Genomic DNA, 25,944 nt, shown 5'->3' with positions numbered 1-25,944 from the left:
CAGGAGGATTACTGAAGCCCAGGAGTTTGAGGTTGCAGTGAGCTATGACGATGTCACTGCACTCTACCCAGGGTGACAGAGTGAGACTGTCTCAAAAAGAAAAGTCCTTTCACCCTCCTCGTCTTCCACTGACACTTCCTGGGCCATCTTCCCAGCCCCCACCCGACCCCCTAATCACTTCCCTACAAAAGGTACCAAGAAGGTCGGCTGGGCAGGGTGGGTCACACCTGTAATCCCAGCACTTTGAGAGGCCCAGGCGGGAGGATCGCTTGAGGTCAGGAGTTTGAGATCAGCCTGGGCAACATAGCGAGACTAAAAATAGAAGATGACACCATGGCACTCTAGCCCAGGCAACAGGGTGAGACCCTGTCTCAAAAAAAAAAAAAAAAAAAAAGGTACCAATCCCCCACTTCCCCCAGCAAATAAACCCACCCATTGCTGAACAAGCCCCCAAGAAACAAAGCAGGCTGCAGAGTTCCAGCGGCCCCACACCGCACAGCCGATTCCAAGGAAACGTCCCGAGGCAGGGCCTGGCCGCTGTGCGCGCCACCGAGCCGCGTGCCCGGGCGCAGCGGCGGCAGCGGCAAGGACAGTCCTCCGAGCTGCAGCCGACTCGGAGCGGCGGGGGCGCGCGCCCCTCCCCCACCTGGCCCAGCCCCTGGCGACGCCGGGCGTCCCTAACGACCAGCGCCGGTAGCTCCGGGTTTGAGCGAAGGCGAGCGCCTGGGCTCCGGGAGCCGGTGAGGCAACATCCGGGAGAGGGGACACCGGACCCCCGGTTTCCCCTGTCGGGCCCCCTCACTCCAGCGCCCTCAGTCCACACAGGCCGAAAGCCCGCAGGCGGCCGTCGGCTGGACTGCACCGACAGGAGGCCTCCCACCTGCCGTCCACTTGAAGGTGACCTGTGCTTCCTCCCCCACCACAATCACTGCGTGCAAACTGGCCCAGAGGCTGGGGGTCCCCATAAGAGGAGAGGGTGCCTGGGAAGGGGGAGGGTGAAAGGAGGACTTGCATCATCAGCAGGTCGTGGAGGAGAGTGGCTCTAAGCCCTGGGTCCCCAGTCTTCTCAGAAAGGCTGTCCCCATCCCCAGCTCCAGTGACTGCAATCCCTCCTGCAGGTCCAAAAGCTTCTGCTCATCTTTCCCTCCCACCACGCTGCCGGTTTCCCTTGGTTACCAAGGAGAAGCCCGTGCCTCTTCACCCCAGGTAGGATGGGGGAGGGACGGGTTGGCCTTTGGAGCTCAGCTTCCTTGCTGGGGTGTCGGAGCAGGAGGTAGGGATGAGGGGCAGGGAGCAAAGCCTCAGAGTCCTTTTGGCGACAAGAGACCTAAGTGGGCAGGAGTCGGGAGAGGGCCAGGCCCAGGGGTTGTGATAAGTGAGCGACTTAAGTCACTTAAGTGAGTATGTTTCGCTGAGCCAAAGACCAAGCACGCTGGGCCTAGGCTCAGTCAGAAACACTTTTTGCCCCTCTTCTTGTGAGTCCATAAACTGGGAATTCCCAACTTGGGAGGGATGTGCCCCGAGGTAAGACATGGTGGGTGAAAGAGATCAAGGCAGGTGTGGACAAAAGCCCAGGCCCCTGAGGACAGAAGACTGAGGAGGGCTCTCCTTAGGGGACCCTGGGTGTGGGGGCAGGGTGCTGGCTAAGAAGGCAGACAAGCAGGTGGGAGAAGTGGGTGGGGAGCTGGAGAGCTCTGTCAGGCAGGCCCGAGACAGCTCAGGGGAAGTGTCTGTGGGCACAGAGGTGCTCCTGGGCTGAAAGAGGGTCGGGTGCCCCCCCCCCCCCCCCCCCGCTTCTCGGTTAGGAGGAAGGGAGGTGAGACAGTTGAGGGCCAGGGCTGTGACAGCAGGAAGGTGAGAACACTCCCACACAACATCTATTTTCCCATCTGGGCAGGTGGGAGGAGCCTCTGCCCAGAGTGGTTAGATTTAACTGGGGACGTGAGGAAGGATGGAGAAGGCCTGAGACCCCCTCCCTGAGGAGGGAATGTGCATGGACGGCCCAGCATGAGCCACAGGGCAGGAGAGCACAACTCTGCAGAATTTTATCACGTCTCCGTGGGGCCTCACACACCCCGCTTGTGGAAGGTTCCTGTGCCCACAGTGATGGGGGGCGGGAGACAGCCAGCCCCAAAGCGGGTAACTGTGGGTGCTACACTGGTGACAAGAAAGCTCATGAGCTGGAGGAAGTAGGAGGCCCACTAGAAAAGTGCTGGGAATGACCAAGTTGGCAGCAATTTATAAGCAACCCATGGAAGTAACAGCATCTCCTGGAAGTAAGAGAGGATTTAAGGATTTAATAAACTTATGCAAATAAGGCATCCTAACATCCTTATCAAAATATCTAACACATATCTTGAATGCTGGCTCTGGGCCCAGCACTATAGCAAACGTCTCACACATTAGCTCCTCAATCCTCTGGATGATCCTACCAAGTAGGTACTATTAATTACCACCCCCATTTTGCAAATGAAGAAACTGAGGCTTAGTGGGGTTAGATGACTTGCCCAAGGTCTCACAGATGCTGGGGGCCAGCGTGGAGATTTGGCCTGAGGCAGTGCAACTTCTGAGTACCCAGCCAGCTGCTGCTGTCCTGCCTCCTGCTATGTACATGCTATTGTGGGCCTAGCGCTCAATAAATCACAGCTATATATAGCCAAGGATATAGTTCCCAGAACACCTGCCCATCAGATACAAGCCATCAAAAACCAGGACAACTCTGGCCAAACTGGGGCATCTTGTCACTTTCTATTACCTGTGCTTGGGCATGTACAGAGCAGACCTCAACACCCAGTGCTTTGAGTTAGGGCCTGGTGTGAACATTGTTCCCTGATTGTGATTGAAGGACCCTGGACCCTGGTCCTGAGAACACGGAGTAGGAGCCTGGGGGAAGAATTGACCTTTTGCTAGGGATTAAGACTCGGCCGTGTGAAGCCCGACAGGCTGGTGAAACAGGTCCCAGAGAGAAAAAGTCCACTGCACATGTCCTCACTCTCCCACTTCCCCCTCTGAGGGCAGGGAGTACCCTTAGATGGGGACACCAGGCAGTGGCATAGGAGGTATTCACTCCTGGTGGCCCTGACCTCTCTGGAATGTGAGGATTCCTGTCCCGGAGAAGACCTAGAGTCTTGAACATGCTTCCAGTCTTCAAACTCTGAGATTCTCTGACCAACCCACAGACTGCCCAGGGAGAGAAGGTTCCAGACAGGAAACTCTGCCACTTCTGGGACTGCCCTCTGTGGGCCCTTGAGGAATGTCAGGGTGCCCCTGGGCCCCCAGCTAATGGGTATCTACTCATCCCTGCAGACTCCCAGGGAGGAAAGTGCCACCTACTGCCACCTTCAGCTGCAGATGGTGGTTGCCAGGCCGGACTAAGGCCGACCTGTGCAGTCAGTGCAGTTATCCCAGCCTCCTGCCTCCTGTTCCCCTGGGGTCCCTCCCCACCTTCTCCCCTCTCAGTGGACCTTCTCCTTGCCCCTTCCTAACTTTGCTTTTGGATTTGGAACTCATTCACACTGAGGTGTAGAATGAAAAAAAATATATATATATATCCCTCTTATTATATATAAGGTATAGTCATATATATTATATAAGTAATCTCTGCATGCTTAAACTGTATGAAATAGTAATAGGACTTCTACTTTTTTTAAAGTTTGGTTCAATAGTGTCAGTATACATTTCATAATTTTCTATGCTTTTTTTTGACCTAAAATAATGAGATGAATTTTTAAAAAGCACCTTAAGATTAACATATGGACGTATGCACACATATATGTAATATTAAGATTTTGTTTCTTTTAGAGGGAACATGCATTTTAACATAACAGAGATGAAAACCTTCTTAGGGCCCTGAAATTCCCATAGAAGGGTGCCAAATGCCTCGGAGCTCTCTCAGCCCAGGGAGGCCTTCCCACTTCCCAAGGAGCAGGAACATTCTTTCTTCTCTCCTGGTGGAGGGTGAGAAAAGTGTGGGGAGGGGAACACATGGAGTGACTGTGGAAGGGCAGTGTGTCGTGGTGAGAGGCAGGAGACCTGCCCTCGGGCCCTGGCCCCAGCGCTCCTAGGTGTGGTAGGACCAGTTGTTTTCTGCTCTGGTCATCAGTTTCTTCATCTGTGAAATGGGGCTAAGGAAGCCCACCCTGCCTCCATTACAGGGCAGTTGAAGACTCAAATGAGAAAATAGTTCTGGAAGGACCTTGTAACTGTTAAGTGCTGAACAGTTGTAAGTCATTGACACTGTCCCATCCCTAGAGGGATGGGGTATGAGGCTGCAGGCTCAGTGTGGTCAGGAGACGAAGAGGCCACAGGAGTGAGATATCAGGCCCTGCGGGTAATGACCTGGGGCCTTTGACCCTTCTCAGCTGTCCCATTGAACTACTTCTACTTATTCAGGACTTTTCTCATAATTTCATTCATCAAACCGTGAGCCTATCAAAATGGTCAGGACCTTTTGGTCAAAAGGGGCAGAAACCCAACTCTTAGCTTCAGCAAAAGGGACTCATTAGAAGACTGCCAACTTAGCTCTCAGAGCTGCGGGAACTGCCAGGAACCAGGCAGTTCTGAGGGCCTAGGGGACTAGGAAGGGACTGAAGCTACTAGGTGCTCTATCTTTCATTCCGCTGGTCTCCTCCAGGCTTCATTCCCTCCTGCTGCAGACAGGCTTTGTGCGTGTGGAGGGAAACTACTTCCGGCAGAGGTGATCCATATCCTTCAAGGACAGTGTCCTTCTGCCCACCTCCACTTGGACGGATCCAAAGAAGGACTCTGATTGGCTTGCCTCGGGTAGCCCCACCCCAAGCCAATTGCTCTGACCAATAGGATACTCCTGTTGGCCAGAGTCTATTATCAGGGAGTAGGGAGGCCCCAAGCACCAGCTACCCTGCCTAAAGCAGGCCTGGCACTGAGCTAGCTAAGGATGAAAGATAAAAATGAGCAGGAAATATCCCCTGCACCTCAAGGAGCTCACAGTCTAGTGTGAGTGTGGGGAGAGGGTGGGCAATCCGATCACCGAAGTGACACAGGTACTGGAAGGGGCAGGGTCTGACAAAGGGAGGGGTTGTTTTGAGGGGTGGGGGACAGGAAAGGCTGAAAGGCTTCAGAGAGGAAGTAGTGCTTGAGTTCAGACTCAGAAGACCAATGATGGTCCCTTCCCAGGCTGAGTGGTGGGAAAGGCGTTCCAGGCAGAGGGAACAGCTTGAGCAAAGGCTGGGAAGCATGAACAGTGTTCCAGATGCAAACAGTTAATTCCCAACAGAGCGTCTAGTCACGGAAGGCCTTAGACCAAGTTGAAGCCAGGTTTTACCCAGGGAGCAGCGGCCAGCGGGTGAAGGGCTTATACAGAGGCCTGCATGGCTGCTGTGCGGAGGCTAAATGTAGAGGACCAGACTGGGTGCCAGAGACCAGTGCTGGACAGCTGAAGCTAAGATCCACACAGACAACTGAGGCCCTGGGCTAGGGCAGTAGCAGGAAAAGAGAGCAGAACTGAACTGGTAATTAGATGGCAGGGCTGGAGCGGGGGGCTGAAGGAGAGAGATGACTCCCCAGCTTCTGCGTGGATTCAGTTTGAGGGACCTGGGAGACATCCCAGTGGCCCTGAGTCTGGAAGTCAGAGAAGAGGTGAGTCGACCATGCAACCTCCAACTCCTGGGCTCAAGCGATCCTCCTGCCTCAGCCTCCCGAGTAGCTGGGACTACAGGCGCTCGCCACCACGCCTGGCTAATTTTCTATTTTTTATAGAGACAGGGTCTCGCTCTTGCTCAGGCTGGAAGACTTTTTGACAAAGAATGGTCAGAAGGTAGGGGGAGAGCCAAGAGAGTGCCCAGAGGTGATTACCAAGGGCAGGGGTCAGAAGTGTGACCTGCCAAGGGAGGGGCCATACCTCCTGACATCTTTATTTACAACACTAATACAGGGAGGCAAGGAGCTAGTTTTGTTCATTAGCCTTTTAAATATACTTTGTTTTTTATTGCATTAGTTTTTTTAAATAGATTTTTAAAAACATTTGGAACTAAAATCCTCCTTAGACGAATCCTTTACATCTGGTAATAATTTGCTTGCCAAAAATATTTTCCTAATATCTATTTTTAAAAACTCGAGAGATTATTAACTGGAAATTATCAACTCTGACCTTATCATACAGTTAATGTTTTCAACATTTGCCTTAAAAATGACATCAGAGGGCTGGGCGCAGTGGCTTACGCCTGTAATCCCAACACTTTGGGAGATCAAGGCAGGAGAATTGCTTGAAGCCAGGAGTTCAAGACCAGCCTGAGCAACTTAATGAGATCCCATCTCTACAAAAATATAGAAAATTTTTAAAAATTAGCTGGGCATGGTGGTGTGCATCTGTAGTCCCTGTTACTCAGAGGCTGAGGCAGGAAGATCACTTGAGCCCAGCAGTTCAAGGTGGCAGTGAGCTGTGATTGCGCCACTACACTCTAGCCTGGGCACCAGAGCAAGACTCTGTCCCTAAAAAAAAAAAAAAAAAAAAAAAATGACATCGGGCTTCATGGTATGGATGTTTCTGCAAATGTTGAAAGATGGTAGGGGCTCGTTTTTCTATCAGCCATGCACATGGCAGCCATGTGATGCGACGCTCTGCCCCTTCCTTCTGAGGAGTTGGTTCAGGGCCCTGGAACATGCCCCTAGATGGATCCTGCTGTGTCACACCCAGAGGCAGGCTGCAGGCATAAAACAGCAGCAAGAGTAATTAAGACCAAACCCTAGGAAGAGCTGCCAGGACCTGAAAGAGTGAGGCACTGGACAGTGAAAGTAGGGTCACCCCATCACAGATGGCATCCTGCCTGGCCCCAGGTGGGATTTCCCAAGATGTGGCCTCCCAGGAGGAAGGGGAAGGGACTGCCTGTGAGGATGGTGAGGCTGGGTGGTGGTGTGAGTAATGCCAAAAGAGCCAACTCCAGGGTGACACCCACAAGTAACCTGGGGCTCCACCTGCCAAGCCTGGTCTTGCTCCTCTGGGTGTGGCCCACAGATGTCCTAGGACATATCTGGAACCAAGGAAAATAACAGAATGTTTTAGGCCAGAGCCTTGGAAGCAGCCAGGGAGGTCAGATGCAGGGCTGACAGGAGCAGGCTGGCCTGTTGCCTCTGACTCCCCTCCCTTGCCTCCATCCTGCTGTCTGTGCAGCCCCCAACACCACCACTGCCACCTCACCTTTCACCTCCCCCCTGGAAATAAGGAAGGGACTCAGAACCTCGCACTCATTCAAAGATACCATCTCAGATCAGCACTCACGAAGCAGGTCTCCAGGGCATGGCGTCCCAGGCCTCGGACCCCTGCCCCCTTAGTGTCTGCATGCCCCACGTGCCCTTCCAGTACCCTTCACAAATATTATCAGTATTAATCCAGCATATCTCAAAGGAATCTCCACAACAGCCCACGCAGGAAGACACTATTATCCCATTTTACAGATAGGGAAACTGAAGCTTGGGTAGGTTAAGTAACTTGGCCAAGTTCACACAGCAAATAACTGGCAAAGCCAGAAATGCAGAGTCAGCTGGTGTCTCTAGGCAGCGCCCGCTCCCAGCCCCACCCTCAGTCAAAACACCATTAGTCAAAAAGCACGTGGTTATTCCACAATTCTGGACACAATCTGTTTGTGAATTTGCATTTCATTTGCATAAGGGATGTCACAATACCTAGATATCTTCCCTACACTGTCCCTCTCCCCACAACCCCCTCTCAGCCAGGCTTTTCCTCCTTGAGATGCCTGGCGGGCTGGGGAGCACCATCTGGTCCCTCCCTCTGCCAAGGACGCCTTTGCTGGTTCAGAGTGTTCCTTCCCGCCGGCCACTGTACAGTGCACCGAGTCAGGGTGCAAATCTGAGAGGAAACTGCCTGGAAGAGGAGCTGAGTGCCCGGCAGCCCCATTTCCTCCTGCAGGTCTCAGGGCAGGGAGCCTACAGCAAGGGGGCAGGAATGGGCAAATGGGGGAGGGTCCCCAGACCCAAACACATCCTCTGTCTTCTGTCTGCAGCCCCAGATTTAGCTGCCTTCTCGCCTCCCACGCCTGCCTGCCGCTGCTGCCTGGAGTGCCGGGAGGCTGGGAGAACTAGCAGGAAGACTAGGATAGGGAGATGGGAGGGAGGGGACCCAGAGCTTGAGCCCTCAGTGGGCAGGAGAAGAGGAAGGTCCTGGCACCCTGGGCAGGGCGTGGGTCTGCTTCCCTTCCCCTTTCTCTCTCACCCTGCACTGTCCAAAGTGGTAGCCCCAGGCTCCATATGCCTGTTGACCCATCAGATTTTGAAGATTCAGTATGAAAACAGATATAAAATATCTCAATGATTTTACATTGATTACATATTTAAATGTTAATAGTTTGGACATACTGGGTTAAATATAAAATTAATTTCACCTATTTCTCTTTACTTTTCTAATGTAGATACTAAAAAATTTAAAATAGCTTATATGGCATGCATTTTGGCTTGCATTATATTTCTGTTGGCCAGAGCTGCTCTCAACTCTATCCTCTGGATCAGGCAGTTGCTGTTCTATAAAATACTTAGTGCAGGGTCCTGTTTTGAACTAAATAAATGTTTTTTATTGTACATCAGTCTTTTGGCAATGCACTCCCTGACCCCAACCCTCAGAGGGGCAGTAAGTACAGTGTAGGGTTCAGAGCATGAACTTGATAGACTGAGTCAATCCATCTTTGATATTTATGATCTGTGTGACATTGGGCAAGTCAATTAACCTCTCTGTTCTTCAGTTTCCCATCAGAAAAATAGGAATAATACAAGCTCCTATCTTAAAAAGGCTTTTGCGAGGACAAATGAATTAATAAGCATAAAGAAATAAAAATTGTCTAAAATTTTGGGCTGCTCCTTGCTACAGTTTCATGTGTGGGATAATATATTATGCCTTTTGGGTGCATTATTTTATTCACTCCTCTAAATAATCCCACTGGGACTGTTAACCTCATTTCACAGAGGCAGCATCTGAAATTCAGAGAAGTTCAGTAACTTGCCTAAGGCCACACAGCCAGTGGAATTTGTACCTGGATCTGCTCTCCTAGAGATTGACCCTTAAGCACCACTCTGCACCACCTCCCTTGGTAAATGCCCACCAAGACCCTCCAAAGTAATACGTCTACCCTCTTTCTCTTACTCCAGGTCCCCAGCTGCTTCACGGACTGCCAGTGTGAGAAGCTGCCTGTTGCAAGGTCACCCAGGGGCTACCTGCCCCTACACTGCCAGCCCCCAGCATGCAGGGCGCTGTAACACCACCGTCAGCCCGCAGCCGCTCCTCAGTCTCTACCCAGGAAAGGTCCTCCACTGTAGGCCACACTTCAAGCACAATCCCACAGCCCTCAAAGCCCTTGATCGCACTTATCCCCCCAAGGTCAAAAAACCCAAGTTCTGGCACCAGTTTCCATCGGATGCGCCGGATCATTGCTGAGAATGCTGAGTGGTCACTGGCCATTGTGCCCCTCCTCACAGAGCTCTGCCTTCAGCACATTGTCAAGAACTTCCAGAGTGAGTCTGTCCCTGCTTCGGGTGGGAAGGAGAAGGCCAGGAGTGGGGAAGGGTAGGTGGGGACTGTCTGGAGCCAAGACTGGGTCCTGGGGCGGCCCCTGCCCTCCCACATGGCATCCTCATACCACTCAACACTTCCCTTCCACCCAAAGCCAAGACAGTTTCTCCTGCTGTTCCCACTTGCAGGTCATCCCCGTCTCCCACCCACACTCTGCCTTCCATGCCTGTACCCTCTCCTTGCCCTTTCCACTCTCTCCAGCAAAACCCGGCCTGAACCATATATCTCCTTCCTCCTCCAGAAAGCCCTCCAGGTTAACCACCCTCCACTCTGATGGAGTCGTCTATGCCATGTGTAGGCTCTTGTGTTGTTCTGTACTGTGTGCTCTGTAATATTAATCCTTCCCAAAGATGAGTCACCAGCCTCTCCTACCAGATGTGGAGCTCTCTGAGGACAGGCTGTCATTTTGCCTACAGCAACCATCACCACCTTACCTAGTATATATTCATTTTACTTGCTTATTGTCTGCCTCCCCTCATTAGGATGTAAACTCCAGGGGGGATGGACTTCCTCTGTTTTGTTCACTCTTATATCTCCAACACTTAGAACAGTGTCTGGCACACAGTAGGCACTCAAAAACTGTGGTCCCCAACCCCGGGATGAGGACCAGTGTTGGTCCGTGGCCTGTTGGGAACTGGGCTGGCACAGCAAGAGGTGAGCAGCGGGTGAGCGAGGGAAGCTTCATCTGTATTTACAGTGGCTCCCCATCATTCACATCACCGCATAAGCCCCGCCCCCTGTCAGATCAGCAGCGCATTCCATTGTCACAGGAGGGCGAACCCTACTGTGAATTGCGCATGTGAGGGATCTGGGTTGCGCGCTCCTTATAAGGATCTAATGCCTGATGATCTGAGGTGGAGCTGAGGCGGTGATGCTAGCGCTGGGGAGCGGCTGCAAATACAGATTATCAGCAGAGAGGTTTGACTGCACAATAAATGTAATGCGCTTGAATCATCCCAAAACCATCCCCTCCAACCCCATCCGTGGAAAAACTGTCTTCCATAAAACCAGTCCCTGGTGCCAAAAAGGTTGGGGACCAATACTCAAAACAATAATTGTTTTGAAATGAATCAGTCAAATCGGATTGGGTGGCTCCGAAGTCAGGGATTGTCTCCTCCATCAGACTAGGTGACAAATGAGGTTTGGACCTGAGATTCTTCCTCAGACTGGGAGCTCCCTGAGACCAGGTGCTGAGATGTCCACTTGCAGGCCGGGAACATCCCAAAGCCAGGGGCTATGTGTCCCCCTCAGATTGAGCCTCCCTGAGAGCAGAGGCTGCCTCCCCTCTCAAACTGGAACTCCCTGAGGCCAGGGGAGGGTCTTACCTTTCCTTGTGCCCCCAGGCAGGCCCAGTCCAGGGCACCGTGTTGTGGTGTCCCCAACACTCTGACCCCCGCTTTCCTTCCTCTGTTCCTAAAGAAAACCCAGTCCTGAAGCAGCTGCTCCCAGAGCACCAGCAGAAGGTCCTGAACCACCTGTCCCCTGACCTGCCGCTGGCGGTGACCGCCAACCTAATAGACGATGAGAACTACTGGCACCGCTGCTGCGTGCAGCGCTGGCCCGTGTGCGACGTGGCCCGGCACGGCGGCAGCTGGAAGCACATGTTCTTCGAGCGGCACCTGGAGAACCTGCTAAAGCACTTTATCCCGGGCACCACGGACCCCGCCGTCATTCTCGACTTGGTGCCGCTCTGCAGGAACTACGTGCGCAGGATCCGTGTGGATCAGTTCCTTCCGCCCGTGCGGCTCCTGCCCCCGCCCCGGCCGGGGGACCAGTCGGACTCCGGCAGCGAGGGCGATGCGGAGGAGCCCGCCATGGACCACTACCAGCTGGGTGATCTGGTGGCTGGCCTGAGACACCTGGAGGAGCTGGACCTGGTGTACGGTGTCAAGGACTGTGGCATGAACTTCGAGTGGAACCTCTTCCTCTTCACCTACCGCGACTGCCACTCCTTGGCGGCCACCATCAAGGCATGCCACACCCTCAAGGTACCATCTGCCCCCAGCCTCAATGCCCGCCTCCTGTCCCCCTTCTCAGCATCTCTCAGATTCCCTCTCCCCTCCTCTGTCATCATCATCTTCCTCCCATTTCTTTCTCTTTCATTGACCAAGTGTTTTACTGCATCCTGCACCAAGCCACTAGGTCCTGGGGACGCAGAGATGAACAAGGCACTGCCTTCCCAGTTCACCACACTGTTTCACTGAACAAACATCTGCGCGCCAGGCCCTGTCCTAGGTGCTGAAGACGAGCAAAACTACACCACGTGTGCCCTCTGGAGCTAACAGTCTGGTGGGATAAAAGGCACTAATCAGCAACGATATAAACATAAGACTGCAGCTAGAATAGGGTTGCTAGATTTAGCAAATATAAATACAAGACATCCAATTAAATTTGAATTTCAAATAGACAACGAATAATTTTTTAGTATTCGTATGTCCGAAATACTCCGTGGGACATAGTTGTTTATCTGAAATTTAAATTTAAATGCGCATCCTGTATTTTTCTTTTCTGTCAACCTTAAACTGGGATGAATAGAGTGTTGCTTTGTTGCCCAGCCTGGAGTGCAATGGCTCTAGCATATATCACTGCAGCCTCGAACTCCTGGACTCAAGCGATCCTCCTGCCTCAGCCTCCCAAGTAGCTGGGACACACACTACCAAGGCCCAACGAATTTTTCTTACTTTTTGTAGAGATGGGGTCTTGCTATGTTGCCCAGACTGGCCTCAAACTCCTGGCCTCAAGCAATCCTCCCACCTCAGTCTCTTGAGTAGCTAGGACTACAGGTGCATACCATCACACCTGGCTAATTTTTTGTAGAGACAGGGTCTTGCTATGTTGCCCAGGCTGTTCTTGAAATCCTGGCCTCAAGCAATCCTTCCTCCTAAGCCCCACAAAGTGTTGGGATTACAGGCATGAGCCACCATGCCTGCCCAAGAAGAGATAATCTTTTGAGAGATTATAAAAGGGGGCATTTGACCTTGCCAGGAAAGGCTTCCCTGAGCAAGTGTCACGTACATAGAGATTAGAAGCAGGAGTAGAAATTACATCTAAGGAAAGAGGGAGGAACTTTCCAGGCAGAGGGAGCAGTACATAGGTTCACTATGGGCAGAGTGAACATGGCCAGCTCAAGTTGCTGAGAGAGAAGGCGGTGGCTGGAGCCAAGTGTGAGGGAGCAGGGACAGGCAATCAGTGGTCAGCCTCACTGGGTGCAGGAGGCCTTGCTAAGGAGTCTGTCTATATCCATATTTGCTCTGGGACACCATCCAAGGGTTTTAGGCAAAAAAGAGTCAACATTATTGGATTTTTTCTTGTGAAAAGATCACTCTGCAAAGGAGAATGGCCTGGACAGGAAAACAGTGCACATGTAGGTCACCTGGGAGACCTCCGCCAAATCCAGGTGAACACTAGGGCAGTTTGAAGTGGGATAGTGTCTGTGGAGGCTGAGAGAGGTGGAGAGATTCAAGGGGTGTTTGGCAGTCAGACCAACCTGCTGGTGTAAGAGAGTCTAGAGGGAAAGGAAGCAGAAGGGGGAGTCAAGGCTTCCGGCTCATGAGGCCAGGTGGCTAGAGGGGCCATTTACAGAGACAGGGAATGTGGGATGAGGACCAGTTTTGGGGAGGAAGAGTGTGAGTTTCAGTTTGAGGCATCCCAAGGAAAGGGTCATTTCATTCGTTGGGTAGAGTGCCTGAAGCTCAGATGAGAGGCGTGGATTGAGCGTGGAAATGTGTGCTGCTTTCATGGAGGTGGCAGCTGAAGCCCTGGATTTGGATGGAGTCTCTTAAGGAAAGCAAAAGTGAGACAAGAAGAGACCTGACATGTGGTCTTGGCAGAAGAAGGAACGCTTGCCAGGAAACCAGAGAGAGGAGGAAAGGGGGAGCAGGGCATTGTGTCGCAGAGCCAAGAGAGGGGCACATTTCAAGTAGAGGGAGTGACCAGCTAGGTGGAGTGGAGCTGGGGCCTGGACTTAGCAAGCCTGGAGGCCACTGAGGGGGAGCTACCTCAGCAGCATGCCAGGAGTAGAGGCCAGACAGGAGAGGTTTATGGGGAGAGTGGGAGGTGAGGAATGGATGGCTGTGATCAGCTTGTTCAAGAACTTGGCTGTGAAGGGGGAGAGGTAAAGCAGTATCAGATGAGAACTTTGGGTTTTATGAGAAGAAATGTGGGTGTGTTTAAAACCAATGTAAGGCTCCCCACCTGGTTGCAAAGAAGAGGCTGCCTATAGGAGAGAGGTGCTGGGTCACATGTCAAGGGAGGTTCCTGAGAAGAATGGAGGGGTTGGACCTAGGACTGAGGGGGCAGTTGGTGCTGGGCAGGGGGAAGAGGGGATTGGGTGGGTAGCAATAGGTCTGTGTTTGGTATCAGGAAAATGAGAGGTTCCCATTCAGTGGCTGGGAAGGCAGGAAGGGAAGTCACCTGCTGAAAGGGGGCTCAGCGGGAAGGCTCCCTGAAGTCTAAGGAGACTGAAAATAGTTGAAATAATTGTAGATTCTGAGATAATATTTTAGCCAGAGAAACATAGTTGGGTTGGCACGCAGCATTGTGGGCCTATTGGTGGTTCCAGTGAGAGCAACCAGTCCAGTCCCATCAGCTGACATTTTCCATCATGTCAGTTGTTCGCGCACAGACATGCAGAAAACAGAGAGTGTTGTTGATCCAGGGCTGGGGCTTTTCCAGATAGATGCCGTGAAAAGAGAAGAAAAACAAAAAACTCTAAGCTGGCTACAAGGGATGGAAAAAGGAGTGAACTGAAGGATGGAGGAGAGAGGCCAGCCACTCAGAGGTCTTGGGGAGGGGCGGGGGGGACAAGCCAGTGGAAAGGAGAGGGGGAGGACTTCCATGTACAATATTCACACTGTAGCACCATCACTTCCTTTTATTCCTTCACCCCATCTTTTTTTTGCTTTTCACCCTCCCCACTTTCTCGCTGGTTCTTTCCCTGACAACTTCCTCCAACGAGTTCCTCTCCTTGCCATGGTGGATCTTAGCCAGCTGAGGAGGGTGCAGTGAGGGGCTGGGGCACCAGACAGACCTGGATTCCAAACCTGCCTCTGCCACCCAGTCACTGTGTCACTCTGGACAAGTGATGTAACTGCCCTACACCTCCATTTTCTCTCCATCGGAGAGAACCCACTCTTCTTGATCAGGATGCTGAGGGTTAGAGCTAGTGGTTATGAAATATTTGAGCAACATACCCAGCATGTAGTGATTGCTCAGTATGCAGTAGACTCTTCCTTCTGCTACCTGCCACCAATTCTGCAGCACCCTGTCATGCTGGGTAGGCCTGCCCATCCCATGAGCCAGCCAGGTGGCCAACACCAGGTGAGCAGAGCCCTAGGCTTCCCTGAGGCTCCCTCCTCTACCTATAAAAGTAAGTCGGCAGGCAGTTCTCCCTGGCTGGCAGGTACTGAAGACCCTCTACCTGCCCACAGATCTTTAGACTGACCCGAAGCAAGGTGGACGATGACAAGGCACGCATCCTAATTCGAAGCCTCCTGGACCACCCAGCCCTCGAGGAGCTGGACCTGTCACATAACCTCATCGGGGACCGTGGTGCACGAGGTGCTGCCAAGCTGCTGAGCCACAGCCGCCTGCGTGTGCTCAACCTGGCCAACAACCAGGTGCGTGCGCCCGGCGCCCAGTCACTGGCTCATGCTCTGGCGCACAACACCAACCTCATTTCCCTCAACCTTCGCCTCAACTGCATCGAGGATGAGGGCGGCCAGGCTCTTGCCCACGCTTTGCAGACCAACAAGTGCCTCACCACGCTGCACCTCGGTGGCAATGAGCTGTCGGAGCCCACCGCCACACTCCTCTCCCAGGTGCTGGCTGTCAACACCACGCTCACCAGTGTCAACCTCTCCTGCAACCACATTGGGCTGGTGAGCCACTGCTTCTGGGGTCCTTGAGGGATGCGTGTGCAATCCACCTGCGATGGGTACCTGCAGGATAAGTGTCAAGCTCTCAGGCTTCACATACTACATACTGCATCAAGTATGCATACCTACTCTGCTAATGTATGTATCCCAACATCCATTATTTCTCCTTCAATCCTCACAGTTATCTAATTAAGATAAACATTCTTCATCCCACTTTCCAGATGGAAAATTGAGTCCCAGAGAGGTTAGTGAATTGCCCAAGAGCATCAAGTCTGTAGACGGTGGCAAAACTGTGATTCAAACCCAAGAATGATTCAAAGCCAGAGTCCTTTCTAATAGACAGTGTCTCTCAAACTTTGTTGACCAAGTCTGGAAGTAAGAAATGCAGTTTACATGAACACCTAGCGAACATATACATAAATATAATATCATTGAAATTCACGTACTGCTTGTGATATATGCTGATGTTTGCCTTTATAGTCTACTCGACTTCATGTTTTAAAGTGTTTCTTTGACTCATTAAATTGACTTTGCTACACACTATTGGGTCACAGGCATAGAATGGCAGCATTCTGCCTCACAACAGGAAACTCTTTCACTTTGGGCCTGGCCCACCCATCCCAGAAGGGGCTGGAGCTTTAAGGACTAGTGAGGGGGCCCTTTGTGTACTCTAATTAGCTCCTGGACCCTCTACTAAGCCCGCCCGTGAGAACAGCCCTGCTCTCACAAATACATATGCGCGTGCGTGCACACACACACACACACACACACACACACACACACACACTGGCTCCAGAGAGGGTGGCTCTTGGCTACAAAGTAATAGAAAGCTTAACCAGGCAGTGGCTTAAATGGGAGGAATATTCAGTATCTCCCATACCCAGAACCCCTTGGCTCAGTGCCACCCTCTGCTCTGCCCAGCCCAGCCACATGGCAGTGGCCTTCTCTGGTGCTTCTCTCATGGTCCCCAGATGGCTGCTACAGTTCTGACACTTCACATAGGGGACATACCCAGAGGCAGAAAAAGGGAGGCCCCCCCACCTTTTGTTCTCTTTTCAGAGTGAGGAGAACGCTCACAGAAGTCACCCTCTCTACACTTCCCCCTCACATCTTACTAGATTTGTCCCACACGCCCATGGTTGAACCAAGGAATGGAATCACCATCATTGTCAGAGATTCATGTTTTTCAAACCACTGGGGTTGAGAAATCAGTTTAGTGGGTCTTGATCGCCACTTTTCAAGTGGAGTGGAATAGAATATGTCAATGTGCTACACAGATAGATTAAGTATTGTTTTGTGGAACTTTTGTTTTAGTGGCATCTGTATACAAATGTGTATGTGTGTGGGATCCTGGCTAGTGATGTAAAGTGACCCCTTCCCTCTCATCCCTCTCCCAGGACGGTGGGAAGCAGCTCCTAGAAGGCATGTCAGACAACAAGACTCTCCTGGAGTTTGACTTGCGCCTGTCAGATGTGGCCCAGGAAAGCGAGTACCTCATCAGCCAGGCCCTCTGTGCCAACCGAGAGGCAGCCCGCCAGCGGGCCTTGAATCCCAGCCACTTCATGTCACCAAACACTGCCGATGGCCCTGAGAACTCTGCAGGATAAGGTGGGGAATGGGGCCGGGGCAGTGCCCCAGCCCCATTTCTCATTTCATGCCTTTGTCATGCCTGCTGCAGAGTCACACTGGTTCAGAGGGAGGGGGAAAGGAGCCCACGCATATCCTTGGAGTGAGTGATCAAGGGTTGTATGGGTAAAGATGTGAGGTGGGGGAAGGGAGCCTGGGATGGGGGAAGAAGAGGTATGAAGTAGGACCCAGCCCCTTGCCCAGGGACCCCCACAAATGACCAACTTCTTCCAGGGATAGGGAAGTCAGAAAGGATTCTGAGGAACTATGCCTGCTCCGACTCTCCCGTGGGGCTACCCACCTCCCTAACCCCCTGCCCCCTCCCCAACATTTTCCTCTGCACTGAACAGATCCTTGACCTTCAAACACACACACTCTCTCCTCTGGCTACAGCGGAACCATGCCTGACTCTCTCTGCCACCCTTACCCCTGCAGATGCCACCTCCCTGTTGCTTTACTCTGCTTTAAGTGATCCAGTTCTACAGGCCATGCCATCCCCTAATCCCCCAACCTGGGAAGAGGATAACAGAGGTGACCGGAGGGGCTCAGATCCAGTGGCTTCCCTGGGGAGGCAACTGTAGATGACAACAGCTAGGGAAGGATGGCACTATGCCTGCCATCCATCCCAAAGAGCTTCCCACAAGACGGAGGAGATAGGGAAAGAAGTGCCACACTGGGCAGGAAAGTCAGTGAGTCATCCACAACTTTATTATCCACCAGTTTGATTTGTACAATCTTTGCGCTTGGAAATCCACAACAGAAAGGCCACAGTGTGATGCACCCAATTGACAGAGACCTGTCTTCTCCCCAGCCAGGCCCAGGCCACCCCATAAACCCTTGTCCCCAGGACACTTGGAGCCTTCCAGGTGCCCTCCATGAGTCTCCATCGCTGTGTGGCTGCCCACCCTGGGCCCACACCCACAGGAATCACATCAGCCTACGGGGCCACAAGAGGACCGGATGGATTCAGGCTGAGCCCCATCCCCCACCCTCCTTGGGCTGAGTGGCCCAGAATCTCCAGACCCATGTCCCCAAAGGGTGGATCAAGGAATGTCTGCTCTCCAGGGACTCCTTCCAACAAGCAGGCGCTGAGCAGAGCACCAAAGGGGACTTGGGAGTGACTGCGTGTGTGTGCCTGTCTGGGCAACCTAGAGTCTGTCTGTGCCTGACACCCTCTGACAGTTCCAGAGTGCAAACGTGTAGGTGTGAGGGTGTGTGTGAGTGTGTGTATGTAGCCACACTGCTAGCAGAGGTTCTAATTAGAAAAACAAGAACATTCAGTGTAAAGTTTAATTTTAGAGATTAATTAATTTTCTGGTTTTCATTTTCCCTGGCAATCAATAAAGCTACCAAGAAAATAGACCAAAGAATTGGTTTCTCTCTAAGTCTGTGCATGTGTGGGAGTTGAGGCTGTTTGTGTGAGAAGACCTAGGCAGAAATGGTCAATACAGGCAAAAATAATAACAGGGGCCCCCTTCCCTACTTCCGAAACCAAGCTCTGTTTCAGGAACAGTCCTGAAGGAGAAGGAGCCAAGTCCCTCCCTCCTTGGAGCCATGAGGTGGCGGGGCTGCCCCCACACCGGACATGACATCCAGGTGCCAGCTGGCCAAGGACTGGGGCCTGAGGCCACAGCTCACCACCTGCACCTCACAGATGTCCGTTCAGAGGAAAGAGGGGTGCTCCAACTGCCAGGCCCCAGAGGAGCACAGACTCGGGGTCCAGGCAGGCTCAGTGCTGGCAGGCAGGTAGGCACTGCTGCCCAGGAAAACCTGGTGGGCAGCTGTTCCCTCCTTCCCAAGCCTCCTCTCTGGCCTCTTCTCCCTCCTCACTTAGCCATCTCTACGTGAAAATAATGCTCAACTCCTTGATGAGCCATAGGCCTGTGGTGTCCCTCCAATTTGAGCCCCTCACATTCCCCCTGGGAAGGAAGGAAGGGGAGCCAGAGGCGATGTTGCATAGCTGGAGGCCACGCCCACTGGCCTGGCTGGGCTGGAGGAAGATGGGAGGGGCTGAAGGGGGGGGAAAGAGGAGCTCTGATGGCTGGGGGATGTAAGAAGCATCAGGGGTGAGTGGCCCAAGGGTTATCCTCTCTAGCCTGAAATGTGAGCTCAATCCCTGGGTGCTAAATCTGCTGGGAAAACTTTAGCTAGGGGAGTCGAGAGGGCAGGGGGGTGGTACACGGACATGCACACCAAAGCACATCAGGGTGGAGGTGGTGGGGGTGGGCATGGGGAGAGAAGGCGGTGTCAGAGCTTTGGGGGAACAGAACATAGGGCCAGCTCCCTGGGGTGCTGGCAGGATTCCCCTTTGAAGACCCTGGGACACACAGCAGGGCTTCAGCTCATGAGATAGGGGAGGATGGAGGGACCAGGCAAGATTTGGAGAATTCCTGCCTCTGACCCTGCCACTGGAATTGAATATTTCTCCAGTCGGGGCTTGTGATGTCCTCAGCCCTGCAGAGGCGTGTGTGAGGGACAAGCACACTCCATTCCTCCCCACACGTTGGGGGGAGGCAAAGGCCACTCCTCACAGATACCCCACCTTTGCAGGTCCTTTCTCTCTACCCTCCACTGCCCTTGACTCTCTTACTGCCCCCCTGCTTCCAGAGTTCCCCATTGTCACCCAGGTCTATCTCATGCTTTCTCCACTTAGTCACTCACCCTGGCCAGCTTTAATGAGTGCCACCTGGGTGGCATGTCACTCTCTAAAGGGAGTACCTGCCCAGAACCCAGGTGAGAAGGCTGCTGGGAGGCTGCAGGGTTTAGAGAAAGGACTGAGGTACACAGCCCTCCACACTTCACCTCCCTCTCCCCCTGCACCCTGGCAACAGCTCCTCCCAGCCAGGGAGCCTGCAGTGAGAGGTCTGCGTGGTGAGTGCAGTCCCTCCAGGACCCGGACTCCTGGGGCCCAGTGAGATAAACAACAGCGGAGGGAGTGGCAGAAAGGAAACCCCAATCTTTGGGGTCAGCGCCAAGAAGAGAACAGGGATATTTCCACGGATGGAGTATTGGAGCTGACACCTGGCCCCAGCCTCAGACCCACTGAATTCATTAGCTGGCTGGAAGCCAGCCTGCTGGTCACCAAACCACCGCCCCCTCAACAGAGAGAGAGACCCCAGGGGGTGAGGCAAAGGAGGAAGGACAGCCCCAAGTTCCCTTCCCCACAGCCTCTAAACCTCCCGGCTGCATGCACAGCGAGGGCCGCTCACTTGAGATGAGGCCCAACGTGGGTGCCGCAGCACAGTTGCCAAATAACAGTCAGAAGATCCGTTGAGAGGCCGGACAGGACATCTCGAGTGTGCGTGTAGGAAAGGGAGGTGTCCCCTTAGAAACTAAGGGCTGGGGCTGGAAGGGAGGAGTCTAACAGGGGAGGTTTCTCGGGAGCTGCTGATCCCCTCCCACCTGTCTCTTTATGTACAGGGACGGCGGGGGTCTCAGCCCCATCGGGGTGCACCGTTCCCTCCCCTCCCCCCTCCCCCCAGCACAGCCTCAGTCACCATCGTGGCTTGCCCTGCTTCACGCAGGGAGCACAGTCCGGTGAGGAGCGGGAGGGAGGGCGGTGCGGGCCTCTCCAGGGGCTGGAGGTCACAGTGAGGTCTCTACGCAGGAGCCGTGGCGGTGCAGCGGCCGGTGGCTGTGGCCCAGACACCCCTCCTGCCGGTGGACGATGAGGACCGGGAAGTAGAGGGCGTCGTGGTAGGGCGGCGGCGGCCCAGCCTCCTCCTCGTCGTCGTCCTCGTCGTCCCCCATGCTGGCCTGGCTCGACAGCCGCGTCTGCTCCGTGGGGCAGCTCGCCTCGTTGACGCTTCCGCTCCGGCTGCGCCACAGGCAGCTGCGCCGGGAGCCGTAGAGGCGGCCGAGGGAGAAGCGGCTGCCCCCGCAGCCGGCGCCGCCTCCAGGCCCCGGGCCGGCCCGCGGGCTGGCGCAGATGCTCAGGGCGCTGCGCGAGAAGATGGACGAGCTGCTGACGGCGCGCTGGCAGTGCTCGCAGCTGCGCCGGTACGGGGCCACGCCCGCCGCGCCCGGGCCGCCCACCCCGCCGTAGCGACAGGAGGGCGCGTAGCCGCCGCCGGCCGCCCCGCCGCAGCGCGCCCCCAGCCCCGCCAGGTCCATGAGCACAGCCTCGGAGTAGCTGGGCACCAGCTGCTGGTTGGAGCGGATGTGCCACTCGAGCTCCGTGCTGTCCACCGTGTTGACCCGCGGCAGGCGGTGGGTGAGCGGGGGCAGCAGCTCGTCGCTGGGGCTGAGGCCGCCGCCCGCGCTGCTCGCTGAGCCCGGGCCCTCCAGGCCGAAGAGCTTCTCCACGTGGTAGTGCGCGTAGGCCGTGCGGTACTCGGCCAGCACGCGCAGCGGCCAGGACAGCGTGAGCAGCGCGGCGGCCCAGAAGGCCGACGAGCAGGCGTACCATGGCGGCCTGGCCGGGTCCGGGAAGGCCACCATGAACTCGCGGAAGTCCACGTTCTTGAGGTGCATGCCCTCGCGTGCCTCCATGTAGTCGTCCAGGCCTTCGTTCTCAGCGAAGAAGCGCGCGCGCTGGCACAGGTACGCGTTCTCGGCCTCCACGCTCGCGAAGCTGAAGCACTTGGTGAAGCGCAGCCGCGTGGCCGGCGCGCCCTCCAGCCCCACCAGCGCCTTGGACACGTCGCGGACGCCGCAGCGCGCGTAGTCGAACTCCGCCTCCGCCACGTGCGTGTTAACGCGCTCATGGTAGACCTGGGGAGCGAGGGGGAGACAGCCGGAGTCGCGAGGAGCCGCCGGTGCCTCGGTGCCCGCCCTGTCCTCGCCCGCCCTATCACTGCTCTTGTTGCTTGGTCAAACCCTAAGCTTGTCCTGGTTTAGGTACCCGCTGGAAGCAGGGCAGGATCTTTACATCTGATTTATAGAGCAACTGAAGCCCTCGGCTTAATCGGTGAGTTAGAGATGAGGACAGGACTAGAACCTAACCTTACCTGTGTGCATTTAAATCTTAATTAAGCGCTTCTTCCTCTGGAGTCAGGCCCTGGCCATGAACTGCCCCTCTGACTTGCCTGATCTTTTGCCACTGCCTCCATTGCCCCATGCTGCCCGCTCACCACCACAGCCTCCCTTCTTCCCTTTTACAAGCTGTTTCTGCACGGGCTTCCCGGAGGAGCTCCCTGAGGAACCCCTCTGTCTCTAGTCTCCCCATTCGGCCTTAGGGATCACTCAGTCACCGCCTTGCTTCTCACAGCGTCAGGCTTCCGTCTACTGCTCCCTACACTGAGACAGACATCACCTGCATCTGGGAACATCTCCTCCTCCAGAACCCCAATTTCTCTAAACTTGGTGGCTCCAGGAGGTGCTGATTGACCTGCCCACCTCCTCTGGGAGCCTTGGACTTGGGATCCAGGGATCTGGGTTTGCTTTTAGCACTACCATTTAGGAGCTGCAGACCTTGGGCAAGTGACTGATTTTAGGTGTCCATACCTGTGAAAGAGAACTCGGTAGCAGTCACCTCACTGAACAGGGAGCATGTTGTGAGACTGGGCATGTGAAGCCATCTCCAACCATTAAGCACTAAACAGTGTGGACCCTGGAGCCAGACTGCTTGGGTTCAAGTCCCATCTCCACCACATACCAGCTATTTGACCTTGGACAAGTTACTTAATCTCTCTAAGCGTCAGTTTGCTCATCTGTAAAATGGAGATAATACCTACCTCATAGGGTTGTTATGAGGGTTAAAGAAATGATTTTAATATTTGTAAAGTACTTAGAGCAGGGCCTTGCTCCTAGTCAGTTTTTGCTGTTATTATTATGGTTGTCATTATTGCCCTCCTTTTGCAGTGCCTGGTGGGAGCTCACTGCTGCCTGGTGCTCCTCCCATGGGGTGCGGGGGGGGGGGGCTGAGGCAGGGCCCAAGCACCACCTCCCACCCCAAATGGCCGGCACTCCCCTCCAGCTCCTCACCTGGGTGGTGGTGTAGGCGTCTCCATTGCGGTACCGGGTGACCTGGCGGGTGCGGCGGACATAGTGGTAGCTGATGGCCTTCCACCAGATGCAGGGTGTGGCCTGCTGCATGCGGCCCACACGCTCCCGCACACTGCTCACATCCACACGGTGCTGCAGCTCATGGCGGGCTTGGCAGTGCCAACACTCCACCAGGTAGACGGCGTACAACATGAGTAGGAAGGCCAGGGGGATGTAGACATAGCCGTTGGAGCAGGGGCTGTCATGGTACATGAGGCTGTTGCCCTGGTAGGCGCTGCTGAAGGTGAGGCGCGTCACCGTGGTGACATGGCACCAGGCCACTGCCCCCAGGCAGCCGTACATGAGCAGCGAGAGCAGGAGGCACTTCCAGTGGGACTCACGGCAGAGGGACTTGGTGAAAGAGGGCTGGATGGGACGCTGCTGCTCAGATGGGCAGGGAGAGGGGCCAAGATGAGTGGGAAGTGAGACAGTGGGCAGGACCAGGCACAGAGATGGATGCAGGGATGGAGGGGCAGAGGCCAGCACCAGAGATGACAGGCAGAGACACAGGGATATGGAGAGAAAAGGAAAGACCGAGATGGGAGCCAGAGATGAGAGATAAAAACGGAAGTGACACAGAGTGAGCCATGAAGACAGGAAAGAGGACCAGAGTGCCAATACAGAAAAGTACAGAGAAAGGCACCCCAAGAGGCAGAGAAGGATCAGAGCCAGAGATATAGGCCCAGGCAGCAAAGAAGACACAGATGGATGGCATGGCACCCAGAGAGACAGAGTCCAAAGACAGACACAAAGATGGCAATGACACAGGAGAAAGTGTGGATGGGGAAGATGGGAGGACAGACAGGCATCAGTGAAGGCAGGTCCCCAGCCTAGAACTCTTCCAGATGTTCCAGGGAAGAAGGAGGGACCCACTGACATCACCTCCCCACTTAACAAGTGGGGCCCTCACTTATTCCAGATTTTTTCAGTCCTAGGTTTTAAAGAAGCCATTCCCTTTGGCCCATCCACCTCCCTAACCCTCACAATTAGCCTAATACACCTCCTTTGGAGGAGGGCCCCCAGGGAACCCCAAGCCCTCTCTCATTCCCCATGTTCTGAACCTTAGTTCCCTTGTGAGTCTCCCTCCTGCACCCTGACATCCTTCCCTCTGTTCTAGGATGGAGGGGAGGAGGCTGGGGTCTCTGAGCAGAAGACAGTCCAGGAGAAGGTATCCAAAAGGGCAGAGGCATGTGGCTGGGGAGAGGATGGGGATAACAGATGTGGGATGGGCACAGGGAGGAAGATGTTTCAAGTCCAGCCATTTGTCAAGAGAAAACGATTTTTGGTACTCTCCTGGGACCTGTCTGTTAAAGTACTTGGCACATTCTGTCCCAGAGTTGGCCCAGTGAGTTGTTTACATGTCTGGCTCCCCACTAGACTGGGTGCTCCTGAGAGCAGGGCCCAAGCCTCATTCTCTTTGTATACTGGGTGCCTACCATGGTGCTGGCACCTAGCAGCAACATAATAAATGAATGTTGAGTTTGATTCCTCATGGTGGTCTCTGTTTTCCCACCCCTTCTCCCACAGAATGGGAGCTGGGTGTGTCTAGCTTTAGGAACCTCCCCACCCAACCCCATACACAACCCTCTGCTGGGATCCTGACTTTTCCCCTCAATTCCTCAGGCCTTACCTGGAGGCCAGCCAGGGAAGGGAAAAAAAGAGTGGAAAGACAGGGAATAGTTAACAGGCAGGGGGGGACTGGATCTGGAAGTATGGGTAGGTAGGTGAGCTAGGAAATAGCCCACAGGATATGTAGACAAGGAGATTAGGGTACACGGGCCTTTCAGGGAGCCTTGTCCTTGGGAGGTGTGTACATGTGTACACCTTTATGTGCCCAGCTGGTGTGCTTTTCCTAATGTGAGCACATCTGAAAGGGGCTCTTCTACCTGCAGGTCCGTCCCCTCTTGTGTTTCTGCCCTAGTGCCCTGTGCATGTGTGTGCAGTGTGCTTGGAGGACTGGAGAGTAGGGCCCCCAACTAGGGATATGGGGAAGCAGCCGGAGTTGGGAGAGAGGGGTGCACACCCTAACACACTCCCAGTGACTCTGGGGGGAATCCCCCTGTATACATCTGACCTCCTTAGGGCCCCAGCTCAGGTGACACCACCACTTCCCCATGGTACCCTCCTGGCTCTGTAGCCCCTACAAGTCGCCCTTGGCCTTCAAGGTGGCATCCGCCTCTATGCGATAGGATCCCCGCCACCATCCTCACCCCACCTTCTCTCACCCGCCCGGGGTCCGCGAGGCTCCGCCCCTAGGCCCCTCCCCCTGCCCGGGACCCCCCCTGAGCCCCGCCCCCGACGCGGCCCCTTCCCCGCCACCGCGGACAGCTCCGGCCGCCGGTGGGGGCGGCGGCGCGGACTGCGGCTGCGGCGGCCGGCTCGGGGTGCGGGGCGCCGGCCGCGCTGCGGCGGAACCGGCGGGGGCCGCGCGCTGTTGGGGGATGGGGGCCAGGCTGCGGCCGCGCCGAGGGAAGGGGCGCTGCCGGCTCTCACCTCCTCTCGGGCGGGGCCCTCGTCCGCCGCCGCCGCCGTGGGCTCCTCCGGGACCCCGGGGCCGCCGCCGCCTCCGCCGCCGCCGGCGCTCTCTCCCGCGGCCGAGCCAGGGGGGGACATGGCGTAGAGGGGGTGCGTCGAGCTCAGGACCTCCCGGGGGGCTGCCGGGGGCCGGGGGCATCCTGCGCGGGCCCTGGGGAGGGGACAGGAGGGGGCGGGGCCCTCGCTGCTCCCCACCCCCCGCCGGGGGGAGGGGGCCTGGAAAGGGCGCCGGGGGTAAGGGGCTGGGGGCTGGGTGGGAGGCAGGCTGGAGGGGCCGGGCAGGGGGGCCGGGGCCGGGGGCGGGTGTCACCTTGAGGCCCTCGCGGCGCCGCTCCGCCTCCCGCCCGCTCCCGCCGCCGCCTTTTGTCT

General features: G+C 54.9%; 2 protein-coding genes across 3 annotated transcripts; one reads left to right on the top strand and one right to left on the bottom strand.

Annotated features, from left to right (window-relative positions):
• The first annotated feature begins 692 nt into the window (after positions 1-692).
• On the top strand, positions 693-18,417 carry TCTE1 (t-complex-associated-testis-expressed 1). Of its 2 annotated transcripts, XM_045542076.1 has the most exons (6): positions 693-897; positions 9,133-9,495; positions 10,973-11,541; positions 14,983-15,432; positions 16,827-17,037; positions 17,533-18,417. In XM_045542076.1, exons 2-5 carry the CDS (start codon positions 9,225-9,227, stop codon positions 17,034-17,036), a joined length of 1,500 nt encoding a protein of 499 aa, XP_045398032.1. In that variant the 5' UTR covers positions 693-897; positions 9,133-9,224; the 3' UTR covers position 17,037; positions 17,533-18,417. The 2 variants fall into 2 exon arrangements, with proteins under 2 accessions (XP_045398032.1, XP_045398031.1); XM_045542075.1 differs by having other exon boundaries at positions 16,827-18,417.
• Positions 17,741-25,944, bottom strand: TMEM151B (transmembrane protein 151B). Its single transcript, XM_045542074.1, has 3 exons — positions 25,534-25,944; positions 22,981-23,421; positions 17,741-21,768 (listed from the first exon to the last, which is right to left on the bottom strand). The coding sequence occupies exons 1-3, from the start codon at positions 25,651-25,653 to the stop codon at positions 20,641-20,643; spliced, it is 1,689 nt and encodes a 562-aa protein (XP_045398030.1). The 5' UTR covers positions 25,654-25,944; the 3' UTR covers positions 17,741-20,640.

The sequence above is a fragment of the Lemur catta genome, chromosome 2 (assembly GCF_020740605.2).
Source record: "Lemur catta isolate mLemCat1 chromosome 2, mLemCat1.pri, whole genome shotgun sequence".
Taxonomy (NCBI): domain Eukaryota; kingdom Metazoa; phylum Chordata; class Mammalia; order Primates; family Lemuridae; genus Lemur; species Lemur catta.
The sequence above is the reverse complement of the archived record's forward strand: the minus strand, read 5'-3'. Positions and strand labels throughout refer to the sequence as shown.

What these genes read in the sequence shown, in the direction of transcription:
- TCTE1 (XM_045542076.1), top strand. Translation starts at nt 9,225, where the DNA reads ATGCAGGGCGCTGTAACACCACCGTCAGCCCGCAGCCGCTCCTCAGTC. An exon ending in AGGCATGCCACACCCTCAAG is followed by an intron (nt 11,542 to 14,982) that starts GTACCATCTGCC and finishes ACCTGCCCACAG; the next exon opens with ATCTTTAGACTGACCCGAAG. An exon ending in CCTGCAACCACATTGGGCTG is followed by an intron (nt 15,433 to 16,826) that starts GTGAGCCACTGC and finishes TCCCTCTCCCAG; the next exon opens with GACGGTGGGAAGCAGCTCCT.
- TMEM151B (XM_045542074.1), bottom strand. Translation starts at nt 25,653, where the DNA reads ATGTCCCCCCCTGGCTCGGCCGCGGGAGAGAGCGCCGGCGGCGGCGGA. An exon ending in AGGGCCCCGCCCGAGAGGAG is followed by an intron (nt 23,422 to 25,533) that starts GTGAGAGCCGGC and finishes CCATCTGAGCAG; the next exon opens with CAGCGTCCCATCCAGCCCTC. An exon ending in ACGCCTACACCACCACCCAG is followed by an intron (nt 21,769 to 22,980) that starts GTGAGGAGCTGG and finishes CTCGCTCCCCAG; the next exon opens with GTCTACCATGAGCGCGTTAA.